This window comes from Littorina saxatilis, linkage group LG17 (assembly GCF_037325665.1).
Source record: "Littorina saxatilis isolate snail1 linkage group LG17, US_GU_Lsax_2.0, whole genome shotgun sequence".
NCBI classification, from domain to species: Eukaryota; Metazoa; Mollusca; class Gastropoda; order Littorinimorpha; family Littorinidae; genus Littorina; species Littorina saxatilis.
This window is the reverse complement of record NC_090261.1, coordinates 26,142,276-26,159,857: the sequence shown is the minus strand read 5'-3', so window position 1 is coordinate 26,159,857 and position 17,582 is coordinate 26,142,276. Positions and strand designations below refer to the sequence as shown.

The window sequence follows — 17,582 nt, the reverse complement described above, 5'->3', positions numbered from 1 at the left end:
AACAGACGCAATGTGGTTTGTGCTACTGACAGACAAATAGGTGTATTCCACACTTTTTTGATCAAAAATAAAAATTCTTCTATTGCATGTGCAACAACCATAGTCATGCACACATGATTCTCTGTGTGTGTCATGTGCAGGTCTTCATATATGTGTGTGTGTATGAGTGCAAGCGCTTAGAACTGTACCCACAGAATACGCGCTATATAAGCTTCATATTGATTGATTGATTGATTGAGTGAGTGAGTGTGTGTGTGTGCTTTTGTGTGTGCATGCATGTGTCCACATGCCGGTCTTCGAGTATGTGTGTGCATCTGCAAATGAAGGCAGACACAGACAAACATTTAGCTACGTATACCAACGTGCAGGAGAGTATTCTTTCTTCACATACACACATCTTTCATGATGCAACTGGATGTCATTGGCGAGAAAACCAGCTTACCATGCAAGGCCTCAAAGCTCTGGACGACCTGATCAAAGAAGGTGGGTCTCTGCTTTGCGACATTGGTCAGAGCTCCCATCACTGTCATCAAGTTGATGCTGCAAAGACAAGGGCAAAATACGCTCAGACAACTGAAGACAGACAGTAGATTATCATCTTGTGTAAATTGTACAAAACCTGGAAGTATGGTCACAAAATTCAATGCACAGACTAAGCAGATGCCCTAAAAATGGAAGGAAAATTCAGCAAGGAATTAAAAACCGCTGCACCAAAACAGACCCACCCATGAACAAGAAGCCCAAGTTAAATATATAAATGTGAGTGTGCCTGTGTGTGTGCCTGCACTATTAACAGAAAAAATTGTCAGCATAAAATACACACCAACAAGACTGATACCAACTAAAAATATGTGCCCACAGTCAGCCTGACCTGGAGATATGAGGAGAACCCTGGAACTGCACCAAGCTGAGGAATAGATTCTGGCCCTCTGCCTCCAGTTTTTTTACACGCACCAGGCGGTTGCTGTCTGTCACATCATCCAGGCAAAAGTCCGATACCTGCTTCTTGGGAATGTCGGACTCCTGACATAAGAGAAAAAAATCACAGACTGACCATGAACAGAAATTACTGTGATGTAACACAGCTGAACAATCACATGGAGGAAGATAAAAAAACAAACACTTAAATGCACAATCCTGATCTGACACAACAATTTTATTATGAAATACAAACTCACAGGTGTTTTCTTGGACAGAGTCAACGTCAGTCCCTCCAGCAACTTCACAACGTGGGTTCGGACACTGCAAACGAGTGCAAAAAATGGGTACTGTACTTTCAGGACGATAAGGCAAACATTTTTCACTCAGCTTTGACCCCTGCGCCCTATTGACCAGTAGCGCTTTGTGTATGATTAGAGAAAAGTATGCATGTACAGTGGAGTCCAGCTATAACAAACCTGGGTATAACGAAATCCCGCTTTTAACGAACTGCCATTGATTTCCCGGCAGACAGCCTTCTATTTCTTACTTGTTACTTTCCGGCTACAACGAACCGAACCTTTTGAACTCATTTGCATAACGAACCCCTCTTATAACAAACACGTTTTCATCGCCCCAGAGCCGTTTTGTCTCTAAAAGTCACAAGGCTACAACGAACTGATGTCAATAATTGTCTCCAAAGACAAAAATACACAAACACAAGTAAAAGTATACCGGTAACAAACGGTCGAAGAATGAAAATAAGCCGCACATCAAAGGAAGAATACAGAGTGGAAATATGTGTGCTCTGTGTGTGCGGCGAGATCAAAGGCAGGTCCATTGTGATGCCTTGTTTAGAGACACTGACCTTCTTCCCAGGGGTCAATGACCCAGTTTTAGCTATGAGAGGTGGTTCCCCTGTCATATCTGAGAGAGGAAACACTTCCTGCACCGGGGTCAGTGACCGAGTTTAACCTATGGGGCGGTCTCTTTGATGTCTTGAGAGGAAACATGGCCAGGGTAGTACCTAGTAGCTGAAACATGCATTATCACAAGTTGTTTGACTGGTACTCAGGCGGTCTCTTTGATTTTTTTCGTATTTTGATACACCCGAGGAAAAAAGTCGCACCTTATGACCCGGAAAATACGGTACATGCTTTTACACGACTTTTTAAATTTTACTTGTAAAATTACAGTAAAGTGAACATTTGAACTATGCCTCTCTATGGATTATATTATGAAGCTGTTGAAAACATGCAGAGATTGTACTCTCCAAGGAAAGATCGATGGGACGATCATTTGAAGGTGAGTGGGAAAACTTGTCTTGAGGCCATTTAGGGTTGAAAACTCTACAGCGAATTACTGATATAACGAACTAAAATGTATCTCCCTTGAGATTCGTTGTACCCGGACTCCACTGTACCCACATCACATCACTAATGAAACATTACACTCCCTCTGAAGTGATAATTTATGTTCTTGCTACTATGACCTTGGCACAGTCACCTGGGACCATGCCCTTAAGAAGATGATTTTAAAGACTTGATGATTGACCCAGGGCAAGGACTACTACCAGGGTTATTCTTTCAGTGTCTGGAAACAAGAGCAGGCAGCTGGTCTCAGCTGAAAATATCAGTCACTTTTCAAACATTCAACCAGTGGACAAGTCTAAGGTTAATGCTCTGCCACACATGTTGTATACACTTACCATGACTGAATCAAACGCAATTTAACACTATTGTGACTAGCACTGCCACGGCGTTTACGTCCTGCCTGCCCAAGCTTGCCACCAAGAAACTTCCCAAAAATCAGTAACTGTAAAGAAATCTGTCTAGCAAGCTTGAATTAAGTCCAATCACCACCAAATTTTGTGTACTAATTCAAAAATGGATGCCCAGTTCAGTCGTGCTATTTATAAGTTTGTCACGCGATTTGTTTTAGCAAAGGGGGGTGAAAGGGGGGTGAAAGGGGGATAATTTGTGTTTTTTAACGTTTTTTTGTGTGTGTTTTATTTTCTACTGCTTTTTTTAAAAGTTATTTTTTAACAGAAAGTATTATAAATAATGTTATAACCAAACAAGGTGTAAAACCTATGAATTAGCTGAAATATTGTTAACATTGGACACAGAAATAAGGAGACAGTACACAGAAAAAAAACAAGCAAATCACGCATTCACTCACAGCATCCTGACTCAAATGAAACAAAACTGTAACACTCACCAAATGATGTCTAGGTAATCCATATTGAATATAAGTCACATTTTCACAACAAAGTACCAACTGTACACCTATGAACAATTCCAAAAGGATTTAAAGGCTCCAGCCATCCATTGTTATCAGCGCTGCCACGCCCCCATAGCTCTTGCACGATTCCGAGATACATGTTCGTCTAGCAGTATCACCGCCTACCACGTGTAGTTTGCCGACTCGTACTAGCAACAACGGGACTGTTTCTTCCTCACTTTCACTGCTTGTATCGCTTTCGTGAGGCGAAAACGATACGTCCGAATCATGCTCTACGGGATCCTCTAGGTCCAACATCCGGAGAATCTCCTCCCGAGACAAGGCTCGCCTTTGATTCATTTTTTTCTTCTCAAAAACGCACACAAATCAGGCGAATTTGCAAATGGCAGAAGGGGACGCCAAGTGTATCAAGGGAAACAACTCAAATTATTTGCAAGCTTCAAAAACCGGGAAGCAATCACGAGTCGTGTACCCTCTATGGCTGGTACTGAAAAATGCGCGTCCCGTCCATGGGCGTGTCAGCGCTGGTACTGATTTATCAGTGTCCCGTCGCGAAAGTGTTAAACAAGTAAACAATACCAGGGCTGTACCTTAACACCCGCACGCCCGCAATGGCAGGTTGAAATCGGATCAAGCGAATTAAAAATTCCTTTTCACCGGCCCGCCTGGCGACCTCAAATTTTGCTGACCACAAACGCAACACTGTTAATCGGAACGGCCGGTGAGCAGCCGGAAGTCAAAAAAGTGAAGGTGCACCCCTGCCATACAGAAAGTCATTGACCTGAGCTACTCACCCGTCATTGTCAGAGTCGATGAGTTGCACGAGGCCCGACTTGGCGGTGTTGACTTGTTCCCATAGAGCGTTCATTTCGGGGGTCACTGTCTTGGCTTTGCTCACCCACTAGTTCAAGACAAGAAAGTGGAAAATGGTAGGAGCAGTAACATCAAGGTGCATAATATCAATGAAATACAGCAGATAGACACACCCATCTGTCCTTAAAAAACCCACCTGATCTTCAAAAAGGAAACATTTTAAATGGAGATTTGCACCTCTTGTATCCAAAACGTTTGACTCAACATTAAAAACTACCACACACAAAAAAGAATTTAAAGAGCTGTACTCCTAAGTGATATACAAAACCAAACCAAGAGATACCTCTTAGTTGTCATAAATGTGATACACATTCCAGTACTCATTTCACAGTACAAAACTGCTCACACCCTATTCACTTTTACATGTAAAATCAGACAAATTACCTGCAGAGTGCATCTGTACAGCCCAGAGAAAGTCAGGATGATTTTCTTCTGGACATTTACATTCTCATCTTGTAGTAGGTGCATGATACACGGCATCACTCGAATAAGGCATGCTTGGTCCTTCTTGCTGCAAGAAAACAATGATGTAATTGAGCACATCGATTACAACAATAAAACCTGGCCAATCTCCTATACGGACTAGAAAAACAAGGCTACATGAAATGCGAAGGACAAATGAGGAAAATCTCAGTTAAAACACTTCTTTTCTGTACACGTAATATCAAATTTGTTTCTTTACACACAGGATGAAGCTTTAAACGTTTGCTTTCTTTATTTTTATATCACTGCATCAATGCGTAAGGAGGATGAAAAGTAACATAATACCACACAAAACTTTCACACTGTTTTTTTCCTGTGAGCCTTACCATGCTTCTTCCATGAACCCAATGATGCATTTCTTGACATCCACTGAGCGGTCATTTTGAAAAGCGATAACTTCATCCAGAAAGTTGTCCAACAGCTCAGGATCCTTGTAGATGATCAATTCTTGAACCTGCGCAAACAAAATTGTAGCCATAATAACAAATCACAACTCCCTGAGGATTACGTCACAATATGTAAAGAATAAATGAACACAAAAAAATTGAAAAAAAAGAAAAGAAAAAATGGAAATCAGAGATCATGATATAAAACTGACATACATGTATATATATAATATATTGTTTACATCTGACGATTACATGATAATGTTTTGACTACAGAATAACGAATTATTCTGTTCTTTGGGAATACTTTATTTTTTATTTCCGTACATCTATTTCCCCCCACATACATTATGTGCAGAATGTAAGCAGAACGCTACCTGTTTTCTTCAGAGTTCCTCTTTCCCCCACTCACCTGCTTTAAGTTGCACACTTTGTCAGTATCATTGGGTAGTAAAGAGGCCTGGTTCAAAAGATCTACAACCTGAAAACAACAGTAAAATAACAAGATTTAGCTTATCAAATAACCAAAGGGAAGTAATCGCTCTTAATGCATACGACATGTGTAATAGAGTAAGCGAGAGTTGTACGGAACCTTTTCTCCTGGCACCTGAGAGAATAACAAGCATTGAAATGAACAAGCGACTTTCATCCTCAAACAAGAAGAGCAAACGCTCGATCGAGTCACTTTCGCAGTTCTGAATATTATATGAGGCATCAGATGGACAGGAAGAAATTGCTATTCACAACACAATGAGTCACGTTCACATAAAATTTGAGCCCGGTCACTTTTATAGTTTCCGAGAAAAGCCCAACGTTAAGTTGTGTGTTGCCGAACAGAAAAGGCTAGTTATCTCCCTTGTTTTTCTGATAACGTTCGTAAAAGGCTACAGATGTAAATACTTTGATGTAAAGAATAATCCTACAAAGTTTCAATCACATCCGATGAACTTTGTCAAAGATATAAAATGTCTAATTTTTCCTTTGACGCTGACCTGTGACCTTGAAAAAGGTCAAAGGTCAACGAAACCATCGTTAAAGTGTAGAGGTCATTGGAGGTCACGACTAAACAAAATATGAGCCCGATCGCTTTGATAGTTTCCGAGAAAAGTCCAACGTTAAGGTGGTGTCTACGGACGGCCAGCCGGCCGGCTGGCCGGCCGGCCGGCCGGCCGGACAGACTAACACTGACCGATTACATAGAGTCACTTTTTCTCAAGTGACTCAAAAAGGATGATCACCGCAAGCTCATATGCTCATCATTCTCCAAGGCACTCCAACTAACACCTACGTACACAGTCATATACAAGAACCAGCTTTTATTCTCGACCGGACTTAGTCCTTAGATCAAGACTGGTTTTAAACAGAACAAACACACAAACACACACATTGTTACAGGGTCGCCTCGAAAGTATCAGTTAGAATTTCAAACAGAATGAGGCAGAGCGATGTTACTTCCCTTTGGTTATTTGATATCTTAACATCGCTCTGCCTCATTCTGTTTGAAATTCTAAGATTTAGCTTGATGAAAATTGAAATAAACAAAATCACATGAAATCTACTCTGGCAATGTACAATCACAAGCAACATTTTACTTCTACCATGAATTTTTTATTAACGAGAAACAGCGGTGCTTTCCTTCTTCTGGACAACTTGACTTTTTGAATTTAGTTTTCTAAACTCGAATATGATGAACTGATATATATAGCCAGTGTGGGGTGCTCCCGTCATCTGCATGTAATTTGTAATTTTGACTGCAATTTGTGCAAACTTTTTTGGGTCTGTACTGTCTTACTCAACATTTACATGACAGATGCCCAGTCAAATGCTGGTGAGTTTGCTGTACATTTGGTTTACTTTGTATGCATGCTTAACAGGGGTGGGAATTATAAATCTTGTTCTGTCACCGCTGTCCTTTCTTACTTTTTCATTGGTAGATTTCTTGGTTACTTCTTCAGCATCACCCGTCTGATCCTCATCTTCAAAAAATTGTGCTGCAGTGGACAGCCGTTTTGGGGGAGCCCCACTTGTGCTAGCCCCAGCCATATTCTTCACAAGATGGGAAATATACAAGAAAATCTTATGAACACTGTCTGGCGCAATTTCTTAACCGCATATAACGACACACAAAGTAATTATGCCAATTTTTATCAAAAAGCCGGTTTCCATGCCCCTGAATACGCCATTTTGTTCCTTTACGGCAAGTCGTTGTAGAAAAAATATTCTGCAAGCATTTAAAGTTCAAGGCATTTCAGTAATCTAAATAACATCTAGTTGTGTATGCATGATAGTGTGAACTATTTTGTGCTAATTTATTTGTCTGTTGCACATCTTTCTGAAAATGTACATGTCGTGATAAACCGGTTTTCAAAGGAAGATAATCCATATCAGAATGTATGCTAAATTACAGAGTCGTCTCCCATGCATTGACCACTGAGATCCAGTGCCGATTTCATTGTTCTTCACAACTGATTTAGATCAACGTTGAAATTCGTCAATACATAAAACAAAAGTAAGCGTATTGAATTGCTTTTAATCGTAAACTTTGGCTTTACAGTCATGTTTCATAGCTGCCGATGTGTGATTGCAAGTAGAATATACATTCTTGTTACATATATTTTTGTAATTGTTCGTATCCTTTCAAGCAATATGCATTTAACTGTCTTGCACAAAACTTTGTATTAGGACAGACATTTCTTCTTGAAGGCTTCACACACACACACACACACACACACACACACACACACACAAACCCTCAACATACAAATATTTCATGATTTATATTTATTTTTAAATACATTTTCACAGTGTTTTGCCTTATCAGTAATCCAGTTTTCTTATATATCAAAAAGTAGACACATGGAGGAAAAAAAAGAACACAAATTCCATGATCAAAAATTGAATGACCAAAATTATTGTGAACACATGCATTCCAAGAAATCACACAAACACGAAAGATTTTAACACTTAACAACAAGAACGAAAAAGTACAAATCACATACCATTAACACTTTATTCCACTGGCCCAACTTGGGCTAAAATGGACAAATAAAATCAACAAGAAATCCCCGAATTCCCTCCACACCTACAATGCATATATTTACATAACTTTGCATGTTCAACAAAATTAACACAGAATCTGTTGACATTTTCCCGCACATTCAACACAAAGGTTTCCATGTAACCAACGATTAAGTCATCTCCTTACTCGGTGTACAAAGATACATTTTGCGATCAAGAGTGAATATAGAAGTTTCTACGTCAGTTCCTTCTTTTTGCTTACAATGGTGACACAATACAGCACAACATATCATTAACAAAGTTATGTACAACATACCAAGCAACAATTCTAAATAAAAAGATAATAATAATAAAAATAATAATGACGATGATGATGATTATGATCAACTAATCATGATAACATCTATTTCAGCAGTACCTAGTCTTCACATGCTAGCATAGCTGCATTTCCACACAGAACTAAACCCTGTCTCAAATAAAGAGAAAAATACCAAAACTTACACTGCACAAAAATAAAACAAGTAACCTCCAAATTGTGCTCAGAAGCGATGAATTTAACCAAGACTGTTTCCACACCAATTTAAACTGTGTTCATATAGCTGCGTTCCTAACATTGCTAGCATTTTCCAAGAGATAATTTCAACATCTATTTTGTCTATTTTATTAACAAAAGTATGTTACAAAAATAACTACAGAAGGTTCACAACTTAAACCAAATCACTAAATTGGTCAACTGCTTTTTAGTGTCCAAATGAGAACCATGCACCACCGATTCCACAAGGAGACTATGCTAAGAAAATAACCGATTTTACATCACATTTACACAAAAAAACTGTGATTGAAGAGCTAGGAATAAGGGACTTTTCTGGTGTGAAAGTTTACAAGACCTTAAAATACTAAGCTTTAACTGAAAAGTATGCATCATACCTTCTGGATCTTCTTCTTCGTTCATGGGCTTCGACTCCCATGTTCACTCATGTTTTTAGCACTAGTGGATTTTTACGTGTATGACCGTTTTTACCCCGCCATTCAGGCAGCATACACCGATTTCGGGGGAGGCATGCTGGGTATTTTCGTGTTTCTATAACCCACCGAACTCTGACATGGATTACAGGATCTTTTCCGTGCGCACTTGGTCTTGTGCTTGCGTGTACACACGAAAGGGGTTAAGTCACAAGCAGGTCTGCACATAAGTTGACTTGGGAGATTGGAAAAATCACCCACCAGCGACTGGGATTCGAACTCACGACCTCCCGATTAGGAGGCTGATGTCTTACCACCACGCCTCTGCGCCCGTCATACCTTCTGGATCAAAGCTACCTGTTTTCCTTCCTCAATGATTCAGCGAGTTCTGCATGGTTATTTTTGTGTGATAAAAACATTGATCCTTTCCAAGATCTAGCACAAGCAAAACAGAACTGTCCAATTCCACTTTTTCACTGAAAATATCACAACATTTATCACCAGTGCTGGATTGATCGTGTAACCTCCGCGAACGCCAAGAAGAAGAAGACTGAAAATATCACGAGCATGCACAATTCAGACTAAATCACTTGTCAGCTTATCAGAATTGTCTGACAGGATGAAACCTCAAGCAGAATTATAAAGCAAAACCGAGAAGAAAATGTGATCAGTAATATCAATCAGATTCACTAGCATAACTTTATTTCTTTTTTTGGTCAGTGCTTTGGCCATGTCTAAAACGAGACATCTTGCATTGTATTTGCATCCCACCACATTCACTTTTAGCTTAAAGTTAGACATTCTGGCAAGAAAACATCTTCCGGGTGAATGAAAGGTGAACATCACCTACCTCAACAGGTGAGCAGACAGTTCAAGATTAGCCCAGCCTTGTTTATGTTGGAATGGCAACACAATCACCTCCCTAATAGTCTAAATAATAAATAAAAGAACGAAGCTTCCTTTTAAACAGAAAACTGCAGATGATGCCCGAGCCTTGTGAAACTAAATTAACAAAAAATTACTAAGAACATCTACATTCAACATGTCCTCTGGTGTAAAGAACTCCTAGGCACACAAAATCAAGGCTTCATCATAGGAATGTGATAAATTATAGAAAGAAACGAAAAAAAGTGCTTTACAATATTTTCGAAGGCCCAAAATCCTGAAATACAATGTTTAAATGTATCTGGTTGTTCAATGTTGAAAGCATCACTGGTGTATTTACATCCCCAGTCAAGAGGATGTTTATTTTATTTTGATCATTATTTGGAAATTATCTGTAATACTTTGTCTTTTCTTTCTTTATTTGGTGTTTAACATCGTTTTCAACCACGAAGGTTATATCATGACGGGGAAAGGGGGGAAGATGGGATAGAGCCACTTGTTAATTGTTTCTTGTTCACAAAAGCACTAATCAAGAAATTGCTCCAGGGGCTTGCAACGTAGTACAATATATGACCTTACTGGGAGAATGCAAGTTTCCAGTACAAAGGACTTAACATTTCTTACATACTGCTTGACTAAAATCTTTGCAAACATTGACTATACTCTTTACAAGAAACACTTAACAAGGGTAAAAGGAGAAACAGAATCCGTTAGTCGCCTCTTACGACATGCTGGGGAGTATCGGGTAAATTCTTCCCCCTAACCCGCGGGGGGTAATACTTTGTCAAAAGAATGCACATTTTGATAACTTTACTGACATGCGATATTTTGGTACAGTGGTATCTGCGATGAAAGGACACCCTTGGGACCATCCAAAAGTGTCCCTACATTGCAGGTGGCCTGTCATGACAGGTATACTTTGGTAGAGATAATATAAAAAGGGACAAGAGAAGGTGTCCTTTTAAGGGAGGTGTCCTCTCATGGGAGGGTCCACTCATCGCAGGTACCGCTGTATCACATTAACATGTTTTAGTTATTTCGGAATAAAAACAGAGCAAAATTTAAAAAAATCAGCTAACAAAAAAACAGAAAAAATGTTGAAATTTACTATAATTAGTCATGTTCATTCTGGAAGTAATTCGAACCATCAGTGGTACCTGGGGTTTTTTTTCAACATTTTTTCTCATACACACGATTCAGGAGGAAAGTAAATAGTTGTACAAAACCGTATGTTTAAGATACAAACCAGATTAAAAGAAATTTAAAAAAACAAAACAAAACAAGATAAGTACCTCAATGCTGATGCAAAAACACTAAAAAAAAATCCGGTAAGACACTTATCACTGACTCTGCAGTGTAAAATCGCTTAATATTTGTTACGCAACATGCTTTGCAGTACTGCTCACCATTATTTCACCGACACACAGCATGCACACAAAACCAATGTAATTTTTCAACTGAACATGGTCCAACACACAATTGAATTTTAATAATCCATGATTAGCCTGTGTGTTCCTCTCTGCTCAGGCAAAACATTCACTAAAGCACCCACATAATCATTCCTTTTCAATGAAGTCACAGTCACTTTGATGCTATGTTGTCAATAAAAACAAATAAACGGGTTCCCATGTCAGTGATCCCATGATGCCGAGTTCGTCATTAAGACTTTGATTACTGCTTTTTTCTGGCATATTTGCCTGTGGATAATGAGGATGAAAAACCTCTCACACACACACACACACTTTCTCTCCCTCTCCTGTCTCTTTCTCCAAAAATGTGAAACCTCAAAAGCAGGATGTGCAGTATTTTTCTAAATGGAGAGGTCACATTTTTCATCATGTGTACAATTGGAACTGAACACACTAACTCTGATAGCTCTTCTAAATTGTGGGCACCCTCAAGCCCTGCAACAGGAAGGCGCAATGTGAACATTAGATATTTGGGTATTTTTTTTCTCTGTCAGTGCACTTCAAACTGACCAAAACAGGATCTCGCACTCTAAAATATCTGTAAAGCAATATGTCTCCAACAAATGTTGACAAAATTGGGCAGAGACCTCTGTTCATTTACAAAATCCAAAAACAAAGCTCAACCAATCTCTACTACCTTATCCCCAACTCATCTCCCTGAAGATTGGCTCTACTTTTGATCACTCCAGCAACAGGCAAATCGCATCAATCTCTTGAACACACACATGCGCACGCACACACACACATGCCCTTGCATCTTCACAGAAAAAATTAATTGTGTGCAACTTTACGGTAAATACGTCTTCAGGAAAATATTTATTCCCCTTGCAAGAGATTTTTGTGTAAAACTGAACCCTGAAACAAATATGAATCTGTAATGAACTTGAGCTTTCCATTTATCAATTCTCCCTTGCTTACATTTCTTCATGCAAAATAATAAAACAAAAATTACACAAGACCAAGTGTATCGAGGACTAGTGCAACACATTCTGCCCTCGTTTCATGCTCGCTCTTTGTGAAATTTCTTCATTATATCCCATCACATGCTTCTGCGCGAATGAAAAAAGCCCCCAAAACCACAAATAAAACAACATGAAAGTAGAAGATGGCACATGATTTCTTGTCCCTCTTGTTTTCCTCAAGATGACTTTGCAACATATTTTGTCTGCTCCATACTCACCCTTTCCTGGAAACGTGTGCTCTCCGTACATCGTAGGAGATAAAATATAACAATATAAGTCATCCGACACAGTCAAGCAGATGTTCAAGTTCTATATACTATCGTAACCAACACGGATGAGACTGTCAGAAGACATAGAAAGTATGTACTGGTGAAGACTGCAACAATTGTTTCTTAAATTATTCACATTTTATACATTCCTTAAATATTTCTATGTGTCGGCATCATTTGTTCTCTTGAAGAAACAGCAGAGACTGAGAGGTAGGGTTTTGGAGAAGGTGCTGCAGCGAGCCTGCCATTTTCTCTAACATCAATATCACTGAAGAACAAAAGCTTGTTTTTGTTGTGAATTTGATGCGATCACCATATTGTAACAAAAGAGTCTAGATAGACACAGTGGAACTGGCAAATGAAGTCGACAACAGAAATCACATACATACATACAGAGAAAAGAAATGCCCAGTCAATTTCTAACAGAAAAATTAATCACATTTCCTCAGCTTTCACAGACCTTTGACATACAAACAAACAAATGAACAAAACGTATACACAATAGAGGAACATACAGATGTCTAATTCTGCAGCCATTCAAAACTTGAGGTCTGCACACACACACACAAAAATGTTTCACACATATAAACCAAAGTCTTATGGTTAACTCCCGAAACGTCGAGAGAGAGTTTCCCGACTGGTGACAACAGTTCAGCCTGAGGATGCAGGCTACAGATCCCAACATGGTTTCAATCCTGTACAACAAACTCTTTATTTTGTAATTCAACCACAAAGCACGGGTCCGATCAAGTGCTCACGCAATGAGTCTCTTGTTGTATATTTAATGTGTTTTGGAGAAAAGTCCACAATGTTTTTAAATGCTCATAGATTTCACAACAGGCATCCACCACAACCCACAACACAAACAACCAGCTAATTTCTGCAAATCTACAACCCTCACCAAAGGTTCATTCAATACTGACATCACACCACACATCATAGGCATCACAGCAGTACACCACCTATGCACACAAACCATGCACCCTGCACTTACTCATCCATTCACTCACTCTATCACACACTTTCCATTTTCCCCCTCTATCGAAACACACAGCTGAAGGTGGTGAATGCGTATGAAGAAGTCAGCAGAGGTCAATTGACTCGCAGCGTGTGAGATTCTATGGGGGCGGCAGAGTCATAGAGCGTGTCAGTGTCCTGAGTGGGCTCGCCCTGCAAGCGACACTGGTTGTTGAGGGTGCCGGCCCCACAGTCACAGAAGAAGCGGTCGTGTCGGATAAACTCCACGTCGTGGCCCTGGTGACACGTTTTGATGCAGTTCACACAGATGGCGTTGCGCTCTGTTGTGTGGCAGGTCTTACATCTGCAAAAGACCATGCTCCTTGTCAGAGAACCCCTTCCTTTTTTGACAGTAGTTTTTTAATTTAAAAAAAAATATTGTCACTAACTACCCTCTTGCCATTTTAACAACAGGGTCTCTTTCTATTAATTACAGAAAGAATCTCTTCCTTACAGGGGTATAAAATCCACGAAAAAATTAAAATAAATTACTGGAAGACTCTTATTGAAATATTAAACAAGGATTTTGATTGTGCATTGCAACCCAACCGCCCCCCCCCCCCCCCCCCCAACACAGATATTCACTGATTTACCCCCTATCTTTAACAACCTACCCTTGATCATTCTAGCATCCATGTTCAGGAAATAAGGCATCACTTGTGAAGATAGACATTAAAAACAAACACAGGAACCATAAAGTATGCAGAAGTGTGTGAAATGCATGTGTGCGCACACAGTGTACAACAACTTTGTAAACAAAAATAACAGCAAATGTTACACAGCTAACCCTGCTGTTAGCAACCACCACTCAAAAAAAACAAAAAAAAGCCGTCTGTGAAACAGTCGCAGCTTTGCTCATGGTTTTCCGAAGAAATGGGCAGCAATTGCACTGAGAAAACGGAGATAAGACAAGGTAGACAGTGGTCGCCAACAGCAGGCTTCACTGCCAACAGTCAGGCCCATAATGCCCTCAGAGGTGGTAGGGGCAAGAGGGCGTGTTGTTGCTTACCTGTAAAAGTCATGCATGGGGAAACTGGTGTAGCTGGAGATTTTATACAGACACTGACCTGCTGCCACTGCCTTCTCTACTGCGTTGTGGTTCCCATAGATGCTGTTGTCTGTCAACAAAAGTGAACATAGGAATCAGAATAACATATAAATATGACATACAGATTGGTGAAAGGTTAAAATGAGAGACAAGCAGTAAATGTTTCCTGCTGAGAACAAAGCCGGACTGGGCAATACAGTAGGTCTGAACCCTACTTCTGAAGACTATGGAAAAAGCAAAGGAACAGCTCTAAACAAAGCCTTCTCAGAAAAGAAACTTGACGGCAAGGGTGTTTTTTTTCCATTTTGTTCTGGGCACGATTTAATAATCTGTGAAAAGTGCAGTTTACAGTTGTCAAAACAAGATGACTAATTACTTTTCCATGCATCTTTGCAACTGAAGCAAACGCTTACCTTTGAGAGTAGGATTGACACCACTTGCCAAGCAGAGCCCTCCAAACTTGTTGTTGAAGATTTTGTTGTGCTCTAGACTGGCTGTAGCATTGTTGGTGATTTCCACTCCTGCTGCCTGGCCATCGTATATCCTGTTCCGCCTCAACACTGGATGGCTTTGTGTGCTAATTAACACACCTGCCTGTGCGTTGCGGAAAATGTCGTTTTCTTCCAGAACACCTGAAAGGAAGAGAGAAACACTGACTCAATGCTAGTGGAGTAATAAAATAAGGCTTACTACTTTGCTGAAATCCTTCATTCACCATAAATCCTTGATTCACCAACACCTACTTTTTAGACCATAGTGCCCTTTCCCTCCTCTTTATGCTCTTCATGACTTCACTGACAAACAAGAAGAGCAAACGCTCGATCGAGTCACTTTCGCAGTTCTGAATATTATATGAGGCATCAGATGGACAGGAAGAAATTGCTATTCACAACACAATGAGTCACGTTCACATAAAATTTGAGCCCGGTCACTTTTATAGTTTCCGAGAAAAGCCCAACGTTAAGTTGTGTGTTGCCGAACAGAAAAGGCTAGTTATCTCCCTTGTTTTTCTGATAACGTTCGTAAAAGGCTACAGATGTAAATACTTTGATGTAAAGAATAATCCTACAAAGTTTCAATCACATCCGATGAACTTTGTCAAAGATATAAAATGTCTAATTTTTCCTTTGACGCTGACCTGTGACCTTGAAAAAGGTCAAAGGTCAACGAAACCATCGTTAAAGTGTAGAGGTCATTGGAGGTCACGACTAAACAAAATATGAGCCCGATCGCTTTGATAGTTTCCGAGAAAAGTCCAACGTTAAGGTGGTGTCTACGGACGGCCGGCCGGACAGACTAACACTGACCGATTACATAGAGTCACTTTTTCTCAAGTGACTCAAAAAGTCTTTGAAACAGCAAGTTACACCTTCTTCTTCGTTCATGGGCTTAGACTCCCATGTTCACTCATGTTTTTAGCACGAGTGGATTTTTACGTGTACATGACCGTTTTTACCCCGCCACTGCAGGCAGCATACGCCGATTTCGGGGGATCAAGTTACACCTCATCAACGTCTGACTTCAATCTTATGTCAATTCAATTCTTTTTTGCAGGTGTAACACTCACATGTACTGATTCTGAAACTACCCAAATAATATCTCATACAATCATTAGCAGCATACATGGGGAAAAGGGAAATCTATCGAAAGAAAACAGCATTAACAACCAAACAAGATTAGGTTGATCGGCACCTTTGCCGCCGTTGAAGATACAGATGCCCCCATCTCTGCCATCATGGATCTTGTTGTGACGTAGCACGGGGTTGCTGTCTGTCTTGATCCAGATGCCAGCCATGGCGTTGTCAAATATCTCGTTGTACTCGATGACCCCCAGCCCACTGTTGTACACCAGAATGCCTCCATTCTGGCCACCCCAGATCTTGTTCTTTGTGATGGTCGGGTTACTCCCCGTTCTGCAGCAATCAAACACAGTTAGCCGTCTCAATAGTCTGTGTCAGCATTTCTATTACTAGATGTATTTATAACCGAGTACGCAGTAGGAGGGTCCAGCAGACTTTAATTGTGTGTCTGTCTGTGTGTGTATCTGTGTGTCTGTCTGTCTGTCTCGACTTAACAGCTTATTGCTGGGAAACTACTGGGCGCAGTTCTTTCAAAAGTTGATACACTAACTTGATAATAGGTCCGATTGATCGTATTAAAACTTCATAATGTTACCTGGGACCTAAATGCGAAATATTCCACCAAAACGACTCTTAACGGGGGGAGTTTTTGCGGTGGGAGGCTGGTCGCTTTGCGAACAGCCTGAACTAAAGGGGAGACTTGGGCGGCCTCAGCCGAACACGTCACGCAGTGACGAGAAAAGCATGATTTGCAAGCCAGCCGCAGCTGGTGGGGATTTGGTCTCGGCAAAGAAACTACAATACAGTGCTTGGTCTCGGTGAGACTGAAAGAGAGAGAGAGCGACAGATACACACAGTGATTCAAGGCGCACAACTCTAGTAAAGTTGTCGTAGCACGTCCGTCTATGGCCAAAGTGATCCGGGTTCGATTCCCGGCATGGGCGGTCTATTTATTTATTTATTTATTTTTTTAAAATTCTTGTTTACTATTGTTTATTATGAACGTTTTAATGTTTTATTTCACTCTAATAATTTTTTTAATTGTGTAAAATAAATAAATAATTTTTATTTTTTATTTTTAAATATAAGTCATTAAGTGATCCGGGTTCGATTCCCGGCATGGGCTGTCTATTTTTTATTTTTTTTTTTTTAAATTCTTGTTTACTATTGTTTATTATGAACTTCTTAATGTTTTATTTTACTCTAATGATTTTTTTAATTGTGTAAAATAATTTTTTGTTTTGTTTGTTTGTTGTAAATCCACGTGCACAAGACAAAAACTTTCATACTGGGGGAGCGAGCCAGTCTGAAGAGTACTCGGGTCCAGCGCCAGCGTTTTTTATAACCGATATGTTGTGCACGCACATACTCAAGCATGTATCCAACTTATACGAAACTTCAGTCCGCATACTTTTCCTCTCTGCTATCATTGAATTTGTATATGTACAAAACTTACACAGAATTCAC

At 39.9% G+C, this 17,582-nt stretch overlaps 2 protein-coding genes across 3 annotated transcripts in view; both read right to left on the bottom strand.

Annotated features, from left to right (window-relative positions):
- LOC138951784 (symplekin-like) overlaps positions 1 to 7,095 on the bottom strand; it is a 41,849-nt gene extending 34,754 nt beyond the window's left edge. The window contains exons 1-8 of the mRNA XM_070323331.1: positions 6,825 to 7,095; positions 5,317 to 5,385; positions 4,845 to 4,972; positions 4,420 to 4,546; positions 3,957 to 4,063; positions 1,179 to 1,242; positions 872 to 1,023; positions 443 to 540 (exon numbers count right to left, since the gene is read on the bottom strand). Of these exons, the coding sequence (XP_070179432.1) occupies positions 443 to 540; positions 872 to 1,023; positions 1,179 to 1,242; positions 3,957 to 4,063; positions 4,420 to 4,546; positions 4,845 to 4,972; positions 5,317 to 5,385; positions 6,825 to 6,947 (868 nt within the window). The 5' untranslated portion in view covers positions 6,948 to 7,095. The remainder of the gene's footprint in view (positions 1 to 442; positions 541 to 871; positions 1,024 to 1,178; positions 1,243 to 3,956; positions 4,064 to 4,419; positions 4,547 to 4,844; positions 4,973 to 5,316; positions 5,386 to 6,824) is intronic.
- Positions 7,096 to 7,666: 571 nt separating this feature from the next.
- The window catches only part of LOC138952302 (F-box only protein 11-like), a 37,986-nt gene continuing 28,070 nt past the window's right edge, over positions 7,667 to 17,582 (bottom strand). The window contains exons 15-18 of one of the 2 annotated variants that reach the window (XM_070323937.1): positions 16,228 to 16,448; positions 14,949 to 15,167; positions 14,497 to 14,605; positions 7,667 to 13,791 (exon numbers count right to left, since the gene is read on the bottom strand). In XM_070323937.1, the coding sequence (XP_070180038.1) occupies positions 13,563 to 13,791; positions 14,497 to 14,605; positions 14,949 to 15,167; positions 16,228 to 16,448 (778 nt within the window). In that variant the 3' untranslated portion in view covers positions 7,667 to 13,562. The remainder of the gene's footprint in view (positions 13,792 to 14,496; positions 14,606 to 14,948; positions 15,168 to 16,227; positions 16,449 to 17,582) is intronic. The other variant, XM_070323938.1, reaches the window with a different exon arrangement.